The following is a 22,132-nucleotide window of genomic DNA, read 5'->3' as shown; positions in this document are numbered from 1 at the left end:
GGGATTTGATTTAGGGCATACCTGAATGGTCTAGTGGTTTTCCCTTCTTTCTTCAATTTGAGTCTGAATTTGGCAATAAGGAGTTCATGATCTGAGCCACAGTCAGCTCCCAGTCTTGTTTTTGCTGACTGTATAGCGCTTTTCCATCTTTGGCTGCAAAGAATATAATCAATCTGCTTTTGCTGTTGACCATCTGGTGATGTCCATGTGTAGAGTCTTCTCTTGTGTTGTTGGAAGAGGGTGTTTGCTATGACCAGTGCATTTTCTTGGCAAAAACTCTATTAGCCTTTGCTCTGCTTCATTCTGTATTCCAAGGCCAAATTTGCCTGTTACTCCAGGTGTTTCTTGACTTCCTACTTTTGCATTCCAGTCCCCTATATTGAAAAGGACATCTTTTTTGGGTGTTAGTTCTAAAAGGCTTTGTAGGTCTTCATAAAACCGCTCAACTTCAGCTTTTTCAGCATTACTGGTTGGGGCATAGGCTTGGATTACTGTGATATTGAATGGTTTGCCTTGGAAATGAACAGATATCATTCTGTCGTTTTTGAGATTGCATCCAAGTACTGCATTTGGACTCTTTTGTTGACCATGATGGCTGATCCATTTCTTCTAAGGGATTCCTGCCCACAGTAGTAGATATAATGGTCATCTGAATTAAATTCACCCATTCCAGTCCATCTTAGTTTGCTGATTCCTAGAACGTCGACATTCACTCTTGCCATCTCCTGTTTAACTACTTCCAATTTGCCTTGATTCATGGACCTAACACTCCAAGTTCCTATGCAATATTGCTCTTTATAGCATCAGACCTTGCTTCTATCACCAGTCACATTCACAACTGGGTATTGTTTTTCTTTGGCTCCACCCCTTCATTCTTTCTGGAGTTATTTCTCCACTGACCTCCAGTAGCATATTGGGTCCCTACTGACCTGGGGAGTTCCTCTTTCAGTATCCTATCATTTTGCGTTTTCATACTGTTCATTGGGTTCTTAAGGCAAGAAGTGGTTTGCCATTCCCTTCTCCAGTGGACCACATTCTGTCAGTGGCCACAGGACTGGAAAAGGTCAGTTTTCATTCCAATCCCAAAGAAAGGCAATGTCAAAGAATGCTCAAACTACCGCACAATTGCACTCATCTCACACGCTAGTAAAGTAATGCTCAAAATTCTCCAAGCCAGGCTTCAGCAATACGTGAACCATGAACTTCCAAATGTTCAAGCTGGTTTCAGAAAGGGTAGAGGAACCAGAGATCAATTGCCAACATCTGCTGGATCATCAAAAAAGTAAGAGAGTTCCAGAAAAAACATCTATTTCTGCTTTATTGACTATGCCAAAGCCTTTGACTGTGTGGATCACAATCAACTGTGGAAAATTCAGAAAGAGATGGGAATACCAGACCACCTGATCTGCCTCTTGAGAAACCTATATGCAGGTCAGGAAGCAACAGTTAGAACTGGACATGGAACAATAGACTAGTTCCAAATAGGAAAAGGAGTACGTCAAGGCTGTATATTGTCACCCTGCCTATTTAACTTATACGCAGAGTAAATCATGAGAAACGCTGTGCTGGAAGAAGCACAACTGGAATCAAAATTGCCGGGAGAAATATCAATAACCTCAGATATGCAGATGACACCACCCTTATGGCAGAAAGTGAAGAGGAACTAAAAAGCCTCCTGATGAAAGTGAAAGAGGAGAGTGAAAAAGTTGGCTTAAAGCTCAACATTCAGAAAACGAAGATCATGGCATCTGGTCCCATCCCTTCATGGCAAATAGATGGGGAAACAGTGGAAATAGCATTAGACTTTATTTTGGGGGGCTCCAAAATCACTGAGGATGGTGATTGCAGCCATGAAATTAAAAGATGCTTACTCCTTGGAAGGAAAGTTATGACCAATCTAGATAGCATATTCAAAAGCAGAGACATTACTTTGCCAACAAAGGTTTGTCTAGTCAAGGCTATGGTTTTTCCTGTGGTCATGTATGGATGTGAGAGTTGGACTGTGAAGAAAGCTGAGCACTGAAGAATTGATGCTTTTGAACTGTGGTGTTGGAGAAGACTCTTGAGAGTCCCTTGGACTGCAAGGAGATCCAACCAGTCCATCCTAAAGGAGATCAGTCCTGGGTGTTCATTGGAAGGACTGATGCTGAAGCTGAAACTCCAATACTTTGGCCACCTCATGTGAAGAGTTGACTCATTGGAAAAGACCCTGATGCTGGGAGGGACTGGGGGCAGGAGGAGAATGGGATGACAGAGGATGAGATGGCTGGATGGCATCACTGACTCGATGGACATGAGTTTAGGTAAACTCAGGGAGTTGGTGATGGACAGGGAGGCCTGGCATGCTGCGATTCATGGGATCACAAAGAGTCGGACACGACTGAGTGACTGAACTGAACTGAACTGATAAGCTATAGATAAGCTGACTGACTACTCTTAGATCATAGAATATCCATTGTATGGGGTAGCCTTGAACCAACGGGCTCACTGTAAAAGTCTAATATCCAAACACTGCAATAACATTTTGGAAAGCATCCCCTAGCAAAGAGGGGGCAGTCAGTAAATTGTTTACGAATTAAAGTTCATTGTTTTGAATGGCACACAGAAGAAAAGTGAAGTGACCTCCATAGAGAAACAAATAAGAACAAGGAAAGATATGATAAAGCAGATGGAAGATACAAGGCAAAAGTCATAAACATTACTAAAAACTGTATTCAGAGTTTTCTATGATTTTTTTCACCAAAACAAAAGAATCAGAACTAGCAGATGTTTAAATACATAAGACATTTCAGGGCACTAAAAAGGGACAAGAAATGGTTGTTTGACCAATTTAAGAGGAAAAGATGGACTATGCCAAAAGAAGTTGTTGAGAAGGATAGTTATTACTGTTGGATCAAAAAAATTTTTTCTTGATCAGAAAAACTGATTTTTTCTTTCAGAAAATGACATGTGAATTTCTGAGAATTATTAACAGCCTATGCTAAAAAGAAATAATCTTCTCAAATAATGTAATATTGGTGACCAAAGACTGTACTTGTCACAGGACTCGAAGCTCTATTTTTTTCAGTTTATTTTTTTGCCTCACTGTTAATGAATAGGTTTTGTTAATTCTCTTATCTCAATCCTATTACTTGTTCAGAGCTATTTCTGTAAGGGTCATCAATATCCAGGGATCTTAAATCTAAGCTTAAATCTGTTCCACTTCAAGAGGAGTTTAGCAGACAGTAATTCTTATCCACTGAACACAATCAAGGACACCAGGCACAGAAAACTAAACTGTGAGTCTGCAGGTATTCTTCTTGATAATATAATTTAAAAAATTTTACCTTAGGGGGGAAATAATGATTTCACTATTTATATATTATTGTGAGTTCTTTAAAAATATTTCTAAGTAACATTAAGTAATATTTATCCATTATGAAGATAATTAAATACTGTGTGTGAATGTGTGCTTGGTCGTGTCTGACTCTGCGATGCTATGGACTGTAACAGCCCACCAGGTTCCTCTGTCCATGGGATTTCCCAGGCAAGAATACTAGAGTATGTTGCCATTTCCTCCTCTAAGCCTCTTCCGGACTCAGGGATCTAAACTGCTTCTCCTGCGTCTCCAGCATTGGTAGGAAAATTCTTTACCACTGAGCCACCTGAGAAGACCCTAAGTACTGTATATCTTTCCCTTTTAAAGTGATTTGCACAAGTCATCTTCATTAAGTTCAGAGTAAACACACAATTTTGAATATGATATTCTAGAAAGTTAAAACCATGAATAGAGGACTTAACTTTGAAATTTACAATTCTTCAGTCCTTCCTTTGAGTGAAGGGTGAACTGAAGGAAAGAAGTGATGATTCCTTACACTTTGTGAAGTTGATTCCTAAAGCTGTGAAAGGAAGTATTAGCGTTCAGCACTAAAGCACTCTCAGATCTCTGAACCAAATACTTAACCAATTGTGTGTTCCTGGGTTTTCTTATTAATATTATATTTTTTGTTGTTATCTTAATCTTTAAGGATAATAATGTCTGTTTCAGAAGGTTACTTCAAGAATTTAATGAGAAATTTAAAAAAAAAATAAAGGGGTTTATTGAGATTTATTAAATTAGGTAAAATTTTCCTCTCAATTGTTTTTTGGGTTTGTTTTTTTTTTGCATTTTACTCCTGTGGAGGTGATTATTATTACTAATAAAACTTAACAGTTTGCATCATGAAAATGCATATAGTGAGGTTTTCCCATTCTTTTTCCATGGAACATTTTTATTAACTGCAAAGATATACAGTGTATATATATATATATATATATATATATATATATATACTTAAGCTTTAAATATATATTTGAATACACATAATATATATTTATTATATGTATATTTAATATATATATATTTGACCATTATTCATGCCACTTAGAATTACCTAATGTTAAAGCTAGAAAACATTTTAAACATCACCTGACTCATCACAGTAATTTTTTGCCTAAATATTATGTTTATAAACTGGATTTAATGTTACATAAGCTGTTGTCAAATATGTGTGTTAGTCACTCAGTCATGTCCGACTCCTCACAACCCCATGGGGTGCAGTCCAGCAGGCTCCCTTGTCCATGGAATTCTGCAGGAAAGAACACTGGAGTGGGTTGCCATTTCCTTCTCTGCTGTCAAATATATATGTATATATAAACCATCTGTGATGTCTATAACAGAATTCAAATTGTATGTCCTGGTATAGTGCTTTTACAAGATACAAGATATATCTGCTCTGAATTTCCCATAGGATTTTGACATTTCTATTTCTTTTCAGAACAAGTAAGAAAATATCTATATGCAATAAGAGCAAACCTGGATAAGTTAATGTCTTCTTCATTTGTTAGGAACAATAATTCAGTTATAATTTGAAAGCTCCTATTTTCCAAGAATATTTTTTACTGATGATACTAGTTGAGAAATAGATTGTTATTTGTTATACCTTCCTGGGATACAAATTGTTCAAAGCTTCCCTACATCTTCCACTTGCCCTGTCTCATTTGTTGAAAAATCAAAACTATTTGAGAAAGTTAGAAGCTGAGAAAACATTCTATCTGCTCTGCAGTGTCTTGCATTAAAGTTCCTATTACAGTTCTTCTTTCAATGTTATCATAAACTTTAGACACAACAGAGGAAAAAAGTAATAAAGTAAGGGATGTTTTCAATAGTATCAATACTTGAGTTTCATATGTAAGGGAAAGGAAGAGTATTTGCTTAGAGCCAATCATTTGTTCAGCATTGTTTGTTACAGCCATTTTGAGGATGGTGTGTCCCATATTCCGCTCATCTTTCTGGGGATTTATTTTTAAAGAAAGCTCTCCTTATGATGTAAAAATATAAAAGTTGACCTCCCCCCAAAATTAACAGCTAGACAGACTAGAAGTGGTAACAGAAATCCTGAGTGCTGTTATTGTCTCTGCAAAGTCCTACTCCACTAGACAACTGAAATTCAGAAAATATATGAGTCACTGTGATATAAATGCTGAAATTTAAAGAGAAAATCACTTATGAGTTAAAAAAAATTAGAAGTAGAGAAGTAATTCACTGGAAAACAAGTGTGTCACATTCAAATTAAAATCACCTCCCATTTTCCACTTATGTACGCATCTTTAGAAAATCTTTTTACTATTGTTTTCAAGGCAATTTCATGTACATTTTATTAGCCCATACTTCATGACTTCAAATTGATCTCCTTTTCAGGTTTCACACTCTTAAATGCCGTGTGGCAAACAGACATTGCTAGAAGTAAGTCAAAGTGTATGGTAAAGGATCTTAGTCAGTAATGAAATAAGAGAATAAAACAGCTTTGAGATAAATGCATAACATGTGTGTGGCTATGTACATACACACACAACACATATACATATGCACATGTATTTGGGTGAGGGAGCTAATTAGACATAAGAAGTGCATATACATATTGATTACAAATAAAATTTATATTAGTGTGACTATATTGGAAGGACTGATGCTGAAGCTGAAACTCCAATACTTTGGCCACCTGATGCAAAGAACTGACTCATTTGAAAAGACCCTGATGCTGAGAAAGATTGAAAGTGGGAGGAGAAAGGGGACGACAGAGGATGAGATGGTTGGATGGCATCATTGACTCAGTGGACATGAGTTTGAGTAAATTCGAGGAGTTGGTAATGGACAGGGAGGCCTGGCATGCTGCAGTCCATGGTGTTGCAAAGAGTCAGACACGACTGAGCGACTGAACTGAATTTTAAATATTTGGTTCTAGTACCTAAAAATTTTAATTACTTGCTAATTATCATTTAAGTGAAAAAAGAAAGAAAGCGTTAGTTGCTTAGTCATGTCTAACTCTTTGTGACCCCGTGGACTGTAGCCCTACCAGGCTCCTCTCTCCATGGAATTCTCCAGGCAAGAATATTGGAGTGGGTAGCCATTCCCTTCTTCAAGACCTGACCCAGGGATCGAGCCCAAGTCTCCTATACTGCAGGCAAATTCTTTACCATCTGAGCCACCTGCAAAGCCTACTACTAAATATTATACATTTTATATCATTTAATCTTTACACAGTTGTTTGAGGTAGACACTATTTGATCACTCCAATCTTACAGATAGAGAAAAGGAAAGCACAGAGAATTTGGTGATTTGATCAACATCACATACCCAGTAACAGGCAGAACTAGATTTGAACCTAAGAGTTTATGTGTTGTTAATCATTATGCTATACTGTCACTTGGAAGCATTGCAATGCATGGTTTTGCCCACAAGAAGTTAATTCTTCATTGGGTAGAAGATATATATAAACAAACCAGTTAGAGAGTAACTCAAGAAATTAACTGATGTGAGCCATAAAATCCTATATTAATATTAAACCAAGACCACTTAATTCTTACTAAAAATCTCCAATTCATAGTCAGTACATAAAATAGTGGAGTGGGGTAGAGAAAGAGGAAATTGTGGCTTGAGTGAAATCATCAGTTACTTTTGTGATCTGAGAGATAATAATGTCTTCACAAGTCCAGTAATAGCTTCCATGATCTGACATGGTGCCGTCAGACCTATCTGATGTGAAATTTCCACCACTAATCACTTTTTTTAAGAAAAGAAAGAAAAAGCAGAACTGTTTTCTACAGGAGCCCATATGACATTGATAAGACAGTTGCGGCAGGGGTTAAAACATCTGACATTAATATAGCAGCACTGGTGAGAACATTAGCTTGGCTTAGTTGATCAGATTAGCTCACAGTCACCTTGGAAAAAGGTGGCAAAGGAAGGCAAAGATATAAGAAGATGTATGGTTAAAGGTAGGAAAATATAGAACATGAAGCCCTGCATGGATGTATCATCTTTATGGAGTACAGACCAAGACACAGAATCTAGAATTCTATCAAAAGTGAAGGTGAAGGAGAATATCTGTAGACTTTCCTGACCAAGAAGTTTTGCTTGGTTTTATCCACCTAATGGCACAGTATGTTCTAAGTATGCCTTAAAGATAGATAATTTGGTATATCCCACTTCAGATAAAGAATTATTTTAATCAAGCACTTCAGTACTTTATTCCCAGTCAGTTATTTATATCTCATGGCTAATCATGTTCAGACATAATAATGCCATTTTTAGTACAGCACCTTCTCTGAAACAGCTTCTTATTCAATGTGTTTTCCAAAGGGAACATATGCATTCATGTATAAGAGAGGGGGAAGGCTATTTGTTTTTAATTGTATAATAAGAACAAAAAATTATTTCAAAAATTTCACAGTGAAGATTCTTTAATACTCTGTGATTTTTACATTTTTGATGTTCATGGAAAGATGCCATGTATGTCAAAACGAGATCATTTTTATCTTTGCTTGTTGGATCTCTTTATTTTGTACTTAGAGAAACCAGTGTCAGGATACAGCATCTAAAACCTTAACTTACAATTGAAAAAAAGAAAAGGAATGAAAACACATTTACCTGGACCTCAGCCCTAGTAAATAAAATGGAATATTTCTATGGAGGCTTCCCCCTGCTCTGGCATTTATGCCTTTTATTTCTCAACAGCAAATAATACTTATTGAAATGCTTAAGACAATTTTTCCCTCTGTATGGAAAATACTGATAAACAGTGTATTCTTAAGTGCACTATAGTTACTTAATCTGACCTAAACCAAGGTGAACCCATACATTCTAAACAAAGTCTATGTATCACTCTTCTGATCTATTTTTTAACACAATAGATTGTATTGTATCGTAGTTAGCATGTGGACTGCAGCCCTGCAGGCTCCTCTGTCCATGGAATTTGCTAGGCAAGAATATTGGAGTGAGTGGCCATTTCCTACTCCAGAGGATCTTCCCAACCCAGGGATCAAATCGGCATCTCCCGCATCTCCTGCACTGGCAGGCGATTCCTTACCACTGAGCCACCTGTACCATTCTTTACCTGCTAAACCCAATGGGTAGTTAGCATAGAACATCAATATTTTTCCACAGACATCAGAACAACCCCAAGACTGGCCAAGAAAATAACTGGCACTTGTATTATTTGATAGGTAGGAGTTTCCTGGCCTATATTTTTAAAGGATCTCTGTGGCATCCCAGGAATGTGGGCCCAGAGCAGAGAAAAAAACTAATAAACAATCTAAAAAATGGGCAACATAATCCTAACTATGCCTCATTTCCCTACCTGCCATTCTTAAAGGATAGTTGGGGAAATGTGAGAAATGCTGAGGCCCCAAACCAAAGCTTTACAATGTAAGGAAAAGACAGGCCATATAGAAGGACAGAAATAGTGGCCAGAATCTATATAATTTAGATAATGCTTTACAATTAAGAGTCAGGTGCTATGCACTCAACTGTATCCCTCCAAATTCATATGTTGATTACCTAATTCCAAATGTAATGGCATTTTGAGATAAGTAATTAATAAGGAAATAATTAATGGTTAAATGAGGTTATGAGGGTAGGGCCTTGATTCATAGGATTAATGTCCTGACAATATGGGATGTCAGAATTCCAGCTCTCTGTATCATTTAATAACACAGGGAGGTGACTTTCTGCAAACCAGTAAGAGAGGCTTCACCGGAAATCAATCTTAATCTGAGACTTCTAGCCTACAGAAATGTAGGAAAATAAATTTCTGTTGTTTAAGCTTCAAAGTCTGTCACATTTTGTTATAGCAGTCCTAGCAGACTAAGTCACCAGTAAACTAGGTTTATACGTGATTTTTTACAAGTAGAAAAGTGGTATAAAGTTTTAAAGACTAAAGTGTTAGCTTGTAAACATATGCCACACGTTGAGAAGATTTTATATAAAAGTTGAGCTACATAAAAACAGGACTAAGAAACAGGCTTAATTTTTGAATTTGCTCTTAAAGATTGCTGAAGCCATAGAACTGTTTCTTCAGTTACATTTAAAAAGGCTTCCCTGGTGTCCAGATGGTAAAGAATCTGCCTGCAATGCAGGAGACCTGAGTTCAATCCTGGATGGGGAAGATCCCCTGGAGAAGGAAATGGCAACCCACTCCAGGATTCTTGCCTGGAGAATTCCATGGACAGAAGAGCTTGACGGGCTACAGTCCATGGGGTCGCAAAGAGTTGGACACGACTGAGCGACTAACACTTTCACTTTCACATTGAAAAATTCAAATGTCATTGTTTGGAATGTAGAATTAATTATCTTAAAATGGTTGAGATGAGTCTTAGAGTGAAGTATCTCACTTTGCTACACAAATCTCAACACCAAGATCAGTGCAACATTTCCATAATTTTGCTACACAAGCGAGAGTAGTTCTATAAAGAGCATTTTGCAGTTTTATTTTGATACAAAACTGAAGCATATTGCCTATTACACTTGCTTTTATCAGTGATCAGAGACACAGGATTGATGATAAATTCTCAGGCAATATGTATGACTGTCAAGAACCAACAGCAGGCAAAGCCATTTTGTCTTTTGCATTAACTTTCCAGAGTCATTATCAGTCATTTAGAATTTATTCAGAAAACTTGAAATAAACAGACTCTTCTATTACATTTAGTATAAATGAATGAGGTTTAATCCAAAGCAGAGAAATATATAATTCATATAAATACTATCTCAAGAAATATATAATTCAAATATATACTATCTCAAGAAATATATCATTAGAATAAGTATTATCTCAAAGAATAAGGACATAGTGACTTATTGATTTGTTATTTTTCATATTCTCATCTTGGTTTTAATGCTTATACAAAAATTAGGTGGATTTGTTTCATTCATTCATTCATTCATTGAGCATGTTATTGAATAGCGGAAAAAAACAAGGATTTTAGAAATTTGGAAGTCAGAGAAACCTGGATTTGAAATTGAGTTCTATCTACTCCTGTGAGCTTTGGCTTTGGCAAGTCACTGAATCTCTCAGAGCCTGAGAATTCACATCTGAAAAATGAGGAAAAGGTTTTGTGAACATTTAAAATAGTGTGTATATAAAGTGGACATACCACTTAGACTCTTTCTAAATTGCTGCCGTCATTTATGGACTTTTTTTACAACATGTGAAACAATTATCAGAAGTAAGACAGTGACAAGTAAAGACTAGTCTTTGTCCTGGAAGAACTTACAGTAATGAAGCATGTAAGATAAGTTCTAGAAACTGTTGTGAATGCTAGGACAGAAATGAGTTTAAGGTTCAGTGATGAGACGATCACACTATTTGAAAACTCACCAGTAAATTACAACAGTTCGTATTGAAAGCAAAGCTCTTCTTTAGGAACACTGAGACTCTATAGTCAGTTCTAAACTAGATATTTTGATTAGATTAAATCAACATATATGAAATGACTAATGAATGTCATCACAGTTTCATGTGAACAGGAGTAATGACAACAATGAAATATTCTAAGGGTGGATTTGAGGTTTTTAGAGAGATTTTAAAAGCAAATATTTGAGAATTTTACTCACTTCCTTTCTATTCCAGATCACTATTTTGTGCAAAACAGGAACTAAAAGAAAAATTGTTTTAAATTGTCACATTTTATTTCTTAGTAATTACTAAACCATGGATGGGGGGTGTTAGAATTTTGAAGACGTAGTTTGAAAAATCTTATCCCATATAAACTACTATTTTAACATAAAATCATATCCCATATAAGCTAGTATTTTAACATACTATTAAATCCTAAACTAAGAGAAAAATAAAACCTAACTTGGTAGAATTATACTTTTAAATTCTATTTCTCGCCAATATTATTTTTACTTTTAAGAGTTTTGTAGTACTCATTTGAATGGTAGTCTGTCAAAGGTCATCCAAACACAATTTTTACTTAACACAGATTTTATTAATTGAAACAGTATTATAACTGTCTGAAATAATAAAGAACACTAACACAGATTTTTATAATATATCATATGGAAAATAGAGTAATTCTTGAACCACAGTAAATCTTAGGGAAGGTGGCAGATTTTTTTGTCTTCTTGCTCAACTTTATCACCAATTTCCAATCATATCTGTTATTCCCAATAACATCTATAAATCATCATTTAATATTGTTTACAATAATGATTGTATTTACAATATTATTGTGTTTATAATAACACAAAGTCTTGTAAAATCCTATTATTACTTTAAATCCTTTTAACCTAAAGTAGACATGGAATTTTTTAGCTACTAATAATACCACTGCAAATTAAATACTGATCATATTTTTAAATGACTATTATACATAGAAATATATAGAAATTATTTTATTTTATAGATTTACATAGCACTTACCATGTGCAAGCATCTAAGCACCTTCCAAATACTAACTGGATTAATTTTAGGATACAAAAGCAAATTTTGAAGAGAATAAATGATTTGAGATAATCAGAAAACCTCAGAGTAAGTTGATGAAGGGGATGTTAACAGGTATATCCCACTCCAGTACTCTTGCCTGAATAATCCCATGGATGGAGGAGCCTAGTAGGCTGCAGTTCATGGGGTCACTAAGAGTCGGACACGGCTGAGCGACTTCACTTTCACTTTTCACTTTCATGCATTGGAGAAGGAAATGGCAACCCACTCCAGTGTTCTTGCCTGGAGAATCCCAGGGATGGAGCCTGGTGGGTGCCGTCTCTGGGGTCACACAGAGTCGGACACGACTGAAGTGACTTAGCAGCGGCAGCAGCTCAAACTTATCAATAACTAATAGGCCTGTGTCTTCCTCTACAGTGTCTTCAAGCAAATACACCTCTTCCAATTTTTTTTCCAATTTCTGTCTCTGTTGTAAATTTTACCAATCTATGTGAAAGTGAAAGTGAAGTCACTCAGTCGTGTCCTACTCTTTGAGACCCCATGGACTAGCCTACCAGGCTCCTCTGTCCATGGGATTCTCCAGGCAAGAGTACTGGAGTGGGTTGCCATTTCCTTCTCCAGGGGATCTTCCCGACCCAGGGATCGAACCCTGGTCTCCCTCATTGCAGGCAGACGCTTTAACCTCTGAGCCACCAGGGAAGCCCTCTAACTCAAATAGAGGCATTAGGTAAGGAATGGACTCTATCTATCTTTTACTACACAGGCAACTTGGCTTACTTAAGTTTTAGAATTTGTGAATGCCATACTAGATGAGTTTTGTTCTTCACGTAACTCAGAGTCCAGAGAAAAGGCTGGCCCATAGTCTATTCTTTTCTTTTTAGCTGTGGTGGGTCTCCAGTTGCAGCTCACAGGCTTCTCTTTAGTTGTGGCAGCCAGGCTCAGTAGTTGTGGTGTGCAGGTGTGTGGGCTTACCTGTCCTGCAGCATGTGGGATCTTAGTTCCCCAGGATCAAACCCAGGTCTCCTACTTTGCAAGGAGGATTCTTAACTACTGGACCACCAGTGAAGACCCCCACAGTCTACTCTTAACATAGACTAATCCGATCAATGGATCAGGTTTTCCCCCAAGTAACTGGATTATCTTTTCAGTAAAAGAATTCCTTGAAATTGGTGAAAGTCTTTTTGAAAACTGAAATTTCTTTTTTCTCCACTAGATTGCCAACTAGGTTGGCAAGAAACAGGTTAAGCAGCAGGATGCTTCTCTCTCTTCACCATGTGAAGTAAAATTTCACATAGGTTTTCTTAAACTTATGTACATTTGTTGTAAATAGTAGCTATCCCAAATAATCAATTTACTTTTGCAAAATAAAAGAGACTAGCCCTTTCATTGTCATTTATTTGAAATACCAATTTAAAAAAAAAAGAGAAACTAGCTTGAAACCAACTTTCTGAGGACTAAATAACTATTGAAGTTATCAAACAGTTTCCATTACTTTGTTCTTCTAAAGAAAATGTATATTAATTTTTCTTAGATGCAAAAAATACTTTTAAGTAATTCCAGTAGGTAATTAAGTGGATTCTTTTGTCCAACAGCATTTACTTACTTCTGTTTTCTCTTATTTTCATTTTCTTTTATTCTTTTTCATAACTAAATTTACTCAAATTTAAAATTATCTATTATAGTTATTTATTTTTAATTAATTTATTTTAATTGGAGGCTAACTACTTTACAATATTGTGGTAGTTTTTGCCATACATTGACATGAATCAGCCATGGGTGTACATGTGTCTCCCCATCTCGAACCTCCCTCCATCTCCCTCCCCATCTCATGCTTCTCGGTTGTCCCAGTACACCAGCTTTGAGTGCCCTGTTTCATGCATTGAACCTGGACTGGTGATCTATTTCACACATGGTAATGTACATGTTTCAGTGCTATTCTCTCAAATGATCCCCCCCCTCGCCTTCTCCCACAGAGTCCAAAAGTCTGTTCTTTACATCTGTGTCTCTTTTGCTGTCTTGCATATAGGGTCATCATTACATCTTTCTAAATTCCATATATATGCACTAATATACTGTACTGTTGCTTTTGTTTCTGACTTACTTCACTCTGTATAATAGGCTCCAGTTTCATCCACCTCATTAGAACTGACTCAAATGTGTTCTTTGCTATAGTGGAGTAATATTCCTTTGTGTATATGTACCACAACTTTCTTATCCATTCATCTGCATGGAAGCAACAGCTAGGTTGCTTCCTTTCCTAGCTATTGTAAACAGTGCTGCAATGAACATTGGGGTACACATGTCTCTTTCAATTCTGGTTTCCTCAGTGTGTATGCTCTGCAGTGGGATTGCTGGATCATATGGCAGTTCTATTTCCAGTTTTTTAAGGAATCTCCACACTGTTCTCCATAGTGGCTGTACTACTTTGCATTCCCACCAACAATGTAAGAGGGTTCCCTTTTCTCCACACCCTCTCCAGCATTTATTCTTTGTAGACATTTTGATGGTGGCCATTCTGATGGGTGTGAGATGGTACCTCATTGTGGTTTTGATTTGCATTTCTCTAATAATAAGTGATGTTGAGCATCTGTTTGTTAGCCATCTGTATGTCTTCTTTGGAGAAATGTCTGTTTAGTCCTTTGGCCCATTTTTGGGCCATTGGGTTGTTTATTTTTCTGGTATTGAGCTGCATGAGCTGCTTGTATATTTTGGAGATTAATTCTTTATCAGTTGTATATTTATAGTCACATATATACTGTGGAATAGACCGGCATCCCCTTGACTGCTTTTTCTTAAAAGTCTTTTCTTGTTCAAATTGGCAATCAAACTGGCAAAGACCTTTGACCTCCAGTGATTCTGGGTAGGAATTGTAATGAGGGAAACAATAAAATTAAGATGCCAGTACAAATGTTGGGGGACGAAGTCTCAGCAAGAAAGGAACTGAGACAAAGAGTTCTGGTTCACCATTCTGTGCCTTGGGAAAGCACCAAACAGACCAAGCTCAGTGTCTATCAACAAAAAATTAAGAGGGGATCATCACATAAGCTGGATGATATCACTGCTTAAAACTGACTTTGAAAGAAAAAGACAAAGGGGACAGAGTAGAAGAGGGAGAAAAAGTAAAAAGAGACCATATCCCCCTGTTATTCCTCCTCCCCTGACTTGAAGATTTCAAGAAAATCACAACTATAGAGACTTTCTTAGGGTCTGTGTTAGTATGTATATTAGAGTTTTCCAGATAATGGAAAGATAAATAGGCAAATAAGTTGGATTTGAATGTGAACTAAGAATAAATAAATTCTACACAAGGGCATCAAGGAGGTTCCTAAGAATAAAACTTCACATGCTTTCAGTGGATTTTGTGACAATTTATTTTAGCTTCTCAAAATTCTATAGGCATAGTTACTGGTTGCTTCCATTTGGTTGGTGGGTGACGTCACCAAAACATGCTTTATGGTATGGAGAGCAGTTACGGCATAAGGCTTCAAATTGCACTGTTCCTTAAGATCAAAAATCGTTAATGCCAATTTAGAAGCTGGATTTGTCAAACCATACTGAGAAAAAATGACACAGTATCTTAACTTCCATTTAAAAGTTAATGCTTTAAGACTCAGCTCTAAAATCAAAAGTAGGTTCAAATCCGTGCTCTACCACTTACTATGTGATCTTAAGCTAGTAAAACTTAAACTCCCGGTCCTTTAGCTTCCTTGCCTATAAAATGGCGTTAACAATGTCCCTGCTACATATGGCTGTGTGAGAATTAGTGACTTTTGACACATAAAATGATTGATACTTTGCCAGGCACATACAAGTGTTCATAGTAAGTATGTAATTATTATTAATTAAAACATTATTACTATATAAAATGATTATAATTTTATGAAATTTGATAACAGATAGTAATAAAAAAGAAAATCAGTAATAAATAATACTAAGTACACAGACCTAAACTGAAGCCTTTTTAAGTAAAGACAAACTATAAATTATGTAAAATTCTCAGGTCAAAATATCTTTAATGACCCAAATACTAAATTAATGTCCTTTTACGAGGTAGGCAGAATGCTAAACACCATATCACTTAGTGACAACCCTTAACTTACATGGAACCTGGCAGCAGAATATATATACATCTATTTCTCCTAGAATTCATCTGTCATCATTACTTCTTTGTTTATCCTACAGATCATATCAAAACTAAATCTCTAAAATGGAAAAAGCAAAAAGCCAAAGTTTGGAGGAAGACTTTGAAGGACAGGCCTCACATACAGGTAAGCAAAGTCAGAAGAAAAAAACAATTGTAAACTTAAAATTAAATTTGGAGATCTCTTATTGTCATTACTCAGTATGAAACTTAAGTAATACCTTTGAATGGGTTGATGGAATCATCTAAAAAATATTTGACTGTATAAATTAATGTGAAATCAAATACTTTTGAAACAATTTTAATTAGATATCAAAGAAAGAGAAAAACACTGATTATTGAGAATTTCTTGCTGTCTGTCATAAAACCTCTCTATCTACCCTACACGTAAGCCACTTTTCTTCTCTCCTAATTTCTCCCACTATGGGCTTTCTTTGCCATTGTAAACAATAGAAAACCAAAAGAAAAATAAATAAATTGAGTTTTTAATTTTAATTTTTTGAATCTAAAAAATACAATAATTTTTTAAAATATAAATTTATTTGTTTTAATTGGAGGCTAATTACTTTACAATATTGTATTCGTTTTGCCATATATCAACATGAATCTGCCACGGGTGTACACGTGTTCCCCATCCTGAACCCCTCGCCCACCTCCCTCCCCGTAAAAATTGATTTCAAGATTCTTCCAGAATAACTAAGACTTCATTTTATCCAAAGCCTGTTTTCTTGATCTGTTAAATTGTGGCTGTCTATATACCACTAGCAAGAGTTTAAAAGTCAAATAGAATGGTTTAAATTTTTAAATTCAAGTTTCTTTTAACTCTTTTGAATCTTATTTAAGTAATACTCCCTTCTCTGTTTAATAATCATACACAATTTTTAGATTTAGTCAGGAGTTTGAATGAATTTATATGAATACTAAACAAAAATCCATGAAAACTAATTTATAATGACAGTGACCTTCTAAGTATAACACAAAACCAAGAAATCACAAAGGAAGATTGATAAATTTAGCTATATAAATGAGGAAAGGAAGGAAGGAAGAGAGAAAGGTAAGAAACATGGAAAGGGGAGACAGTTTGCTTTAAATTTTATTCCAGGACCCAAAGGAGTAATAAATGATTGGAGAAAGTTTAAATTGGAGAGTGAAGATAGTGATTCAGTTGCACCCAGCAAGAAGGAGATTCTCAGACAAATGTCTTCTCCTCAGGGTAGAGATGACAAAGACTCAAAAGAAAGATTCAGCAGAAAGGTAAGATAAGAAAAAAATCTATTATTTATTATTAACAATCTACAATATGTTTTTATTAAAGTATTGTTTGTATTAGCAAAAAAAAAAAAAAAAAAGCAGGGGTGGGGGTGGGAAATGCAGTAAATGCCTTTGCCTATGAAGTCATCATAGGCAACTGTTAAAAGAATGAGTTACAAATACATGATCTGACTTAGAGGTAGTTCCACAATATGAGAAAGCAAGATGCAGAAAGTTATGTGATACCATTTTCTAGAGCAATAGAAAACAAACACTGTATTTGTATTTATGCTGAAATGATTATATGAGCATATATGTAAAAAAGTACAAAAAGACACTGACCAAACTGACAATATCGGTTAAGTGGAAGGGTGGGGTTCATTGACAGTTCTCAGCTTCCTCCTTCCAAGGAGGAGGAAGAAGGTAAGCAGAATAAGCCGCAATATATCCATGATTTTTTTTAAAGGAGCATTTTAAAAAATTCTCATTTGTCTCTTATTATATAATGTGTATGTAAATCAGTATTTGTGGTTCAGTCTGTTTAACAGAGAACTATGATAGCAACTTCGGAGAAGGCAATGGCACCCCACTCCAGTACTTTTGCCTGGAAAATCCCATGGGCGGAGGAGCCTGGTAGGCTGCAGTCCATGGGGTAGCTAAGAGTCAGACACAACTGAGCAACTTCACTTTCCCTTTTCACTTTCATGCATTGGAGAAGGAAATGGCAACCCACTCCAGTGTTCTTGCCTGGAGAATCCTAGGGACAGGGGAGCCTGGTGGGCTGCCGTCTATGGGGTCGCACAGAGTTGGACACGACTGAAGCGACTTAGCAGCAGCATGATAGCAACTTACAAATTATACAAAACTTTTAACAATGGTTAGGGTTAAAATAAATTAATTTGGAAAGATAAACTTAAAGCAGAAAAAATAATATGATAAGAAGAATGAGATAAAAAAAAGAGAATGAGGACATTAGAAAAACAAATATAGGAGGAAGAAACAAGAGAACAACGAAAGCACCAGATATTTCTACTTAATCCTGGTATCTTCTATAAAAAACCTACCTCATAGGTTTATTCTGAAGATTAAGAAAATAATCTATATAAATTATCTAATAAATAGTAAATTTTCCATGAATTTGGGGGTCACCCAACTTCCATGGTTCTGGGCTGCTCCACATCAATTAATCACACTATATCCCATCAACACTCCTTTATATCGTGTGTGTGTGCATGTGTGTGTGTGAAGGGAGAGGGTGTTTAAAATTCTATTGCCTAAATCATAATGACATTGCAATTAAGAAAGCCTCTGCAGGTAATTTTATATTCCAGCTGCAGTGAAAAGTAGCTATCTTACAAATAGAAGTTAGGTCTTTTCTCATTTTAGCCTAAACCAGTGCATACAAATCACCTGGAGGGCTTGTTTAAACATGGCTCACTCAGCCTCACCCTGCCAGATTCTGATTCAGTAGATCTGGGGTGGCGTCCCCAAACTCGCGTTTCCCAGAACTTTTCGGCTGGCGGTGATGCCACTAGTCTTCTGGCTAATCTGGTGAACTCCAAATGTTAGTAAAAGCTGTCTTGCTTAAATGCCATCCTACAGATTCCAAAAAAATCAGTAAGTGATTAGACAAAATCTTTTAAACAACTTTTGTTGAGGAGGCAATAATGTCCAAAGGCATTAGTTGGGGACACATTTAAATGAGTGTGCAGGCACTTGTGTGCACATGTGTGTATTTACAGTTTTATGAAAGTCACTCTAAAGCAGACCTTGCTGGGTTTTTTTTCACCCAAACTGGAATATTCCACGACCATCTCACAGCTCAACTATATTCAGCAATACTAATGTATGCATTTAATCATGAAATAATTATTGAACCTCTATTATGGGCCAGACACAAAACATATTAGAGAGTGATGAATGACACACAAAAAACTCCTGCCCCCACAGAACACAAAAGTTAGGAAAACTAATATGAGACAAATAATATATATAATGATATCAAGTATTATTTATTACTATGAAGAAAAATAATAAAGCAAAAGGGGTACTAAGTGTGGGGCAGGGACACTTTTAGGTACAATAATCAAAGAAGGTGACATTTGAACAAATGAGGTGGAAGAAAAGGCCACCTCAGGAGGTAGTGAAAGTGAGTCACTCAGTCGCGTCTGACTCTTTGCGACCCCGTGGAGGTAGAGGAGACAGCAAATGCAAACTCTTAAAGTTGAGAACAGGTTTGTTATGTATAAGGAATACAAATTTCTGACTGATTGATCTCTATCATTTCTTTCATCTATTCCCAGATGAGCATTCAAGAATATGAACTAATCCACAAAGACAAAGAAGATGAAAATTGCCTTCGTAAATACCGCAGACAGTGTATGCAGGATATGCACCAGAAGCTGAGTTTTGGGCCTAGATATGGGTTTGTGTATGAGCTGGAATCTGGGGAGCAATTCCTGGAAACCATTGAAAAGGAACAGAAAATCACCACTATCGTTGTTCATATTTATGAAGATGGTATTAAGGGCTGTGATGCTCTAAACAGTAGCTTGACATGCCTTGCAGCCGAATACCCTATGGTCAAGTTTTGTAAAATAAAGGCTTCTAATACAGGTGCCGGAGACCGCTTTTCCTCAGATGTACTCCCCACGCTGCTTGTCTACAAAGGTGGGGAACTCCTAAGCAATTTCATTAGTGTTACTGAACAGCTGGCTGAAGAATTTTTTACTGGGGATGTGGAGTCTTTCCTAAATGAATATGGGTTATTACCTGAAAAGGAGATGCATGTCCTAGAGCAGAGCAACATGGAAGAGGATATGGAATAAAGATTCACTATGTCAATGTTTCATATTTCGTATTTCTCCTTTAAGCACTGAACACTGATTTTGGTAGTATTCACATTCTTTTAGGGAATACCAAACATAGCCCTGGCTTTTCTAATTTGGGGAAGAAAAACTCCAGACTGACACTAAAATTATATGATTAGCATGTCTTAATATTAGTTACTCAAGCTGATATAACACTTTACCTCAAAACATTGTAGTCTTCAGCAATATGTTAGTAGACAAAGAGAATATGAAAAATACTGTGAAAGTTTTCAAAAATCCCTTTCAAGTTATATGTTGGCTTTTTTATTCCATGCTTTTCCTTATTGTTATTACTAGGTTTTTCAAATTATATTGTTAATTATAAATTTGCTTGTGTAATAAGAATAAAGTCTCGTAAGGAAATACACTCTCTATTTGAAGTCTGTTCTCTCTCAAATATTATATTATCAAGGCCCTAAAACATTATATAACCCAAAATACAAATAAAATTTCATTTGGTAAGATATTTTATATTCCAAACAGGAACACTGTGGTACATTAAAATTATTATTAAAAAGTATTTGTTTAAAAATACAGTTTCAGAGTTTCAGAAAATAACTTTAAGAAAAAAAGCTAGTAGAAGCAAGGTCTTTTGTTTTTTTAGACAAAAGAATAATATTTAGTGGTATTAATAATTACAACTATCACTTATTGATTGTCTTTTAAGGGTCAATATTTTATACATGTCATTTCTAATACTTAACCACAATTCTGCAAGTAAGTATTACTACCATTTCATAAATGATGAAATTGAAATTCAGAGAAATAGAAGTTCTACTTCCATTTCCCTTGAAAACACTTGGGAAACTCTCCTGCTACACAAACACATGGAAATGCAAAATAAAATATAATTTGAAAAAATGTTTTTAAATGAAGAAATGTGATGAAGAGCAAGATAAATTTCTAGGTATCTGAATCAGAGCAAAAAATAACCATGAGTGAGAGCCAAAATATGTCCTATTATTGAAGGCATGGTGCTTGGTAAATAATCAAAAATGTGCTCTCAGTGACAAGTGTGCTTAAAACAGGTTGGCACATTTTCCCCTGATGAGACAATGTTGAAGCCAGACATATGTCACAAGTTCTAGTCTCCACTCTCCTAGATGACTACTTTATGGCTCCTCTGCTTTCCTTAAACCTTTTTTACCCCGGTCCAAACACTTCACCTTGTCCATATTTCGTTGAGGAAACAGAAATTATCAGATGAGCCCTGCCTCACCTTTCCATCACCAATCTAAAATGTGCACCTGTATGTAAACACTGTTTCCGTTGTTGTGAACACGGAAGAAGTTTATGCAGCCATCTAAGGTCAACGGAGACAACAATGCTGTGGATCCAATGCTCACCTGCACAGTAATTTCACTCCTGAAATTATCTCCCTTCTAACTTGCATTATCTATTTCTCACTTTCTCTATGTTGTATTATTCATACTGGCTTGTAAATGAGTTTTTAAACTGTCCGCTATTTAAAATATGCCCCTTAAAATTTCCAGCTATCCTTCACTTCTCTGCTTCCCTTTAAAATCATGTCTCCTGAAAGAAGGGTCTAAAGTCATTATCTTTATTCCTCATTTCCAATTTTTTTCATCCAACTCCAATCAGGTCTTTTCCCAAGCACTCTAATTACAGTTGCAGTCAACTTGTCAAACTGAAGCTTATTTCTTATAAGTCGTATTGTAATAGGGAAGAATAAATCTGACTCCATATTAGATCTGTTTCTTCTATGTTAACCTTTGTATTATACTGCTTTTGCTATAAGCTGATCACTAAAAGAATGTTGCCTACAACCTGAAATATACAGGATAACCCATTCTCAAGGCTCTGACTATTAAATATGAAACATTTTCCATTTGTATAGAGATCAAAAAGTTGCACAGCTGAGAATAACATTTGTCTTGTTGGAGGTTTATAGGAACACTGTCACCAGGATCACATGGACAGATGCAAAAACAAAGGATTCCAGCACCAAAAAGTTTGCAAAAATCAACCACAATCCCTTTCCTTTTAGTATAAAAGACGCTTGAATCGTAACTCAGATAAGATGATTCTTTGGGACACAGTCCACCATCTTCTCAGTGTGCTGGTTTTCTGAATAATGAATTCCTCGCCCCAACAACTCCTCTCTG

General features: G+C 36.0%; 1 protein-coding gene and 1 long non-coding RNA gene across 3 annotated transcripts in view; one reads left to right on the top strand and one right to left on the bottom strand.

Annotated features, from left to right (window-relative positions):
• Positions 1-22,132, bottom strand: part of LOC113906879 — a 108,737-nt gene that overhangs the window by 81,114 nt on the left and 5,491 nt on the right. The window lies entirely within an intron of this gene.
• PDC (phosducin) lies at positions 3,000-20,443 on the top strand. 2 transcript variants are annotated; one of them, XM_027565598.1, is made up of 4 exons: positions 3,000-3,290; positions 15,927-16,012; positions 16,988-17,139; positions 19,440-20,443. In XM_027565598.1, exons 2-4 carry the CDS (start codon positions 15,952-15,954, stop codon positions 19,962-19,964), a joined length of 738 nt encoding a protein of 245 aa, XP_027421399.1. In that variant the 5' UTR covers positions 3,000-3,290; positions 15,927-15,951; the 3' UTR covers positions 19,965-20,443. The 2 variants fall into 2 exon arrangements, with proteins under 2 accessions (XP_027421399.1, XP_027421398.1); XM_027565597.1 differs by having other exon boundaries at positions 3,001-3,278; positions 19,440-20,442.

Source organism: Bos indicus x Bos taurus, chromosome 16, assembly GCF_003369695.1.
Source record: "Bos indicus x Bos taurus breed Angus x Brahman F1 hybrid chromosome 16, Bos_hybrid_MaternalHap_v2.0, whole genome shotgun sequence".
NCBI lineage: Eukaryota > Metazoa > Chordata > Mammalia > Artiodactyla > Bovidae > Bos > Bos indicus x Bos taurus.
This window is presented reverse-complemented; position numbering and strand designations above follow the sequence as displayed.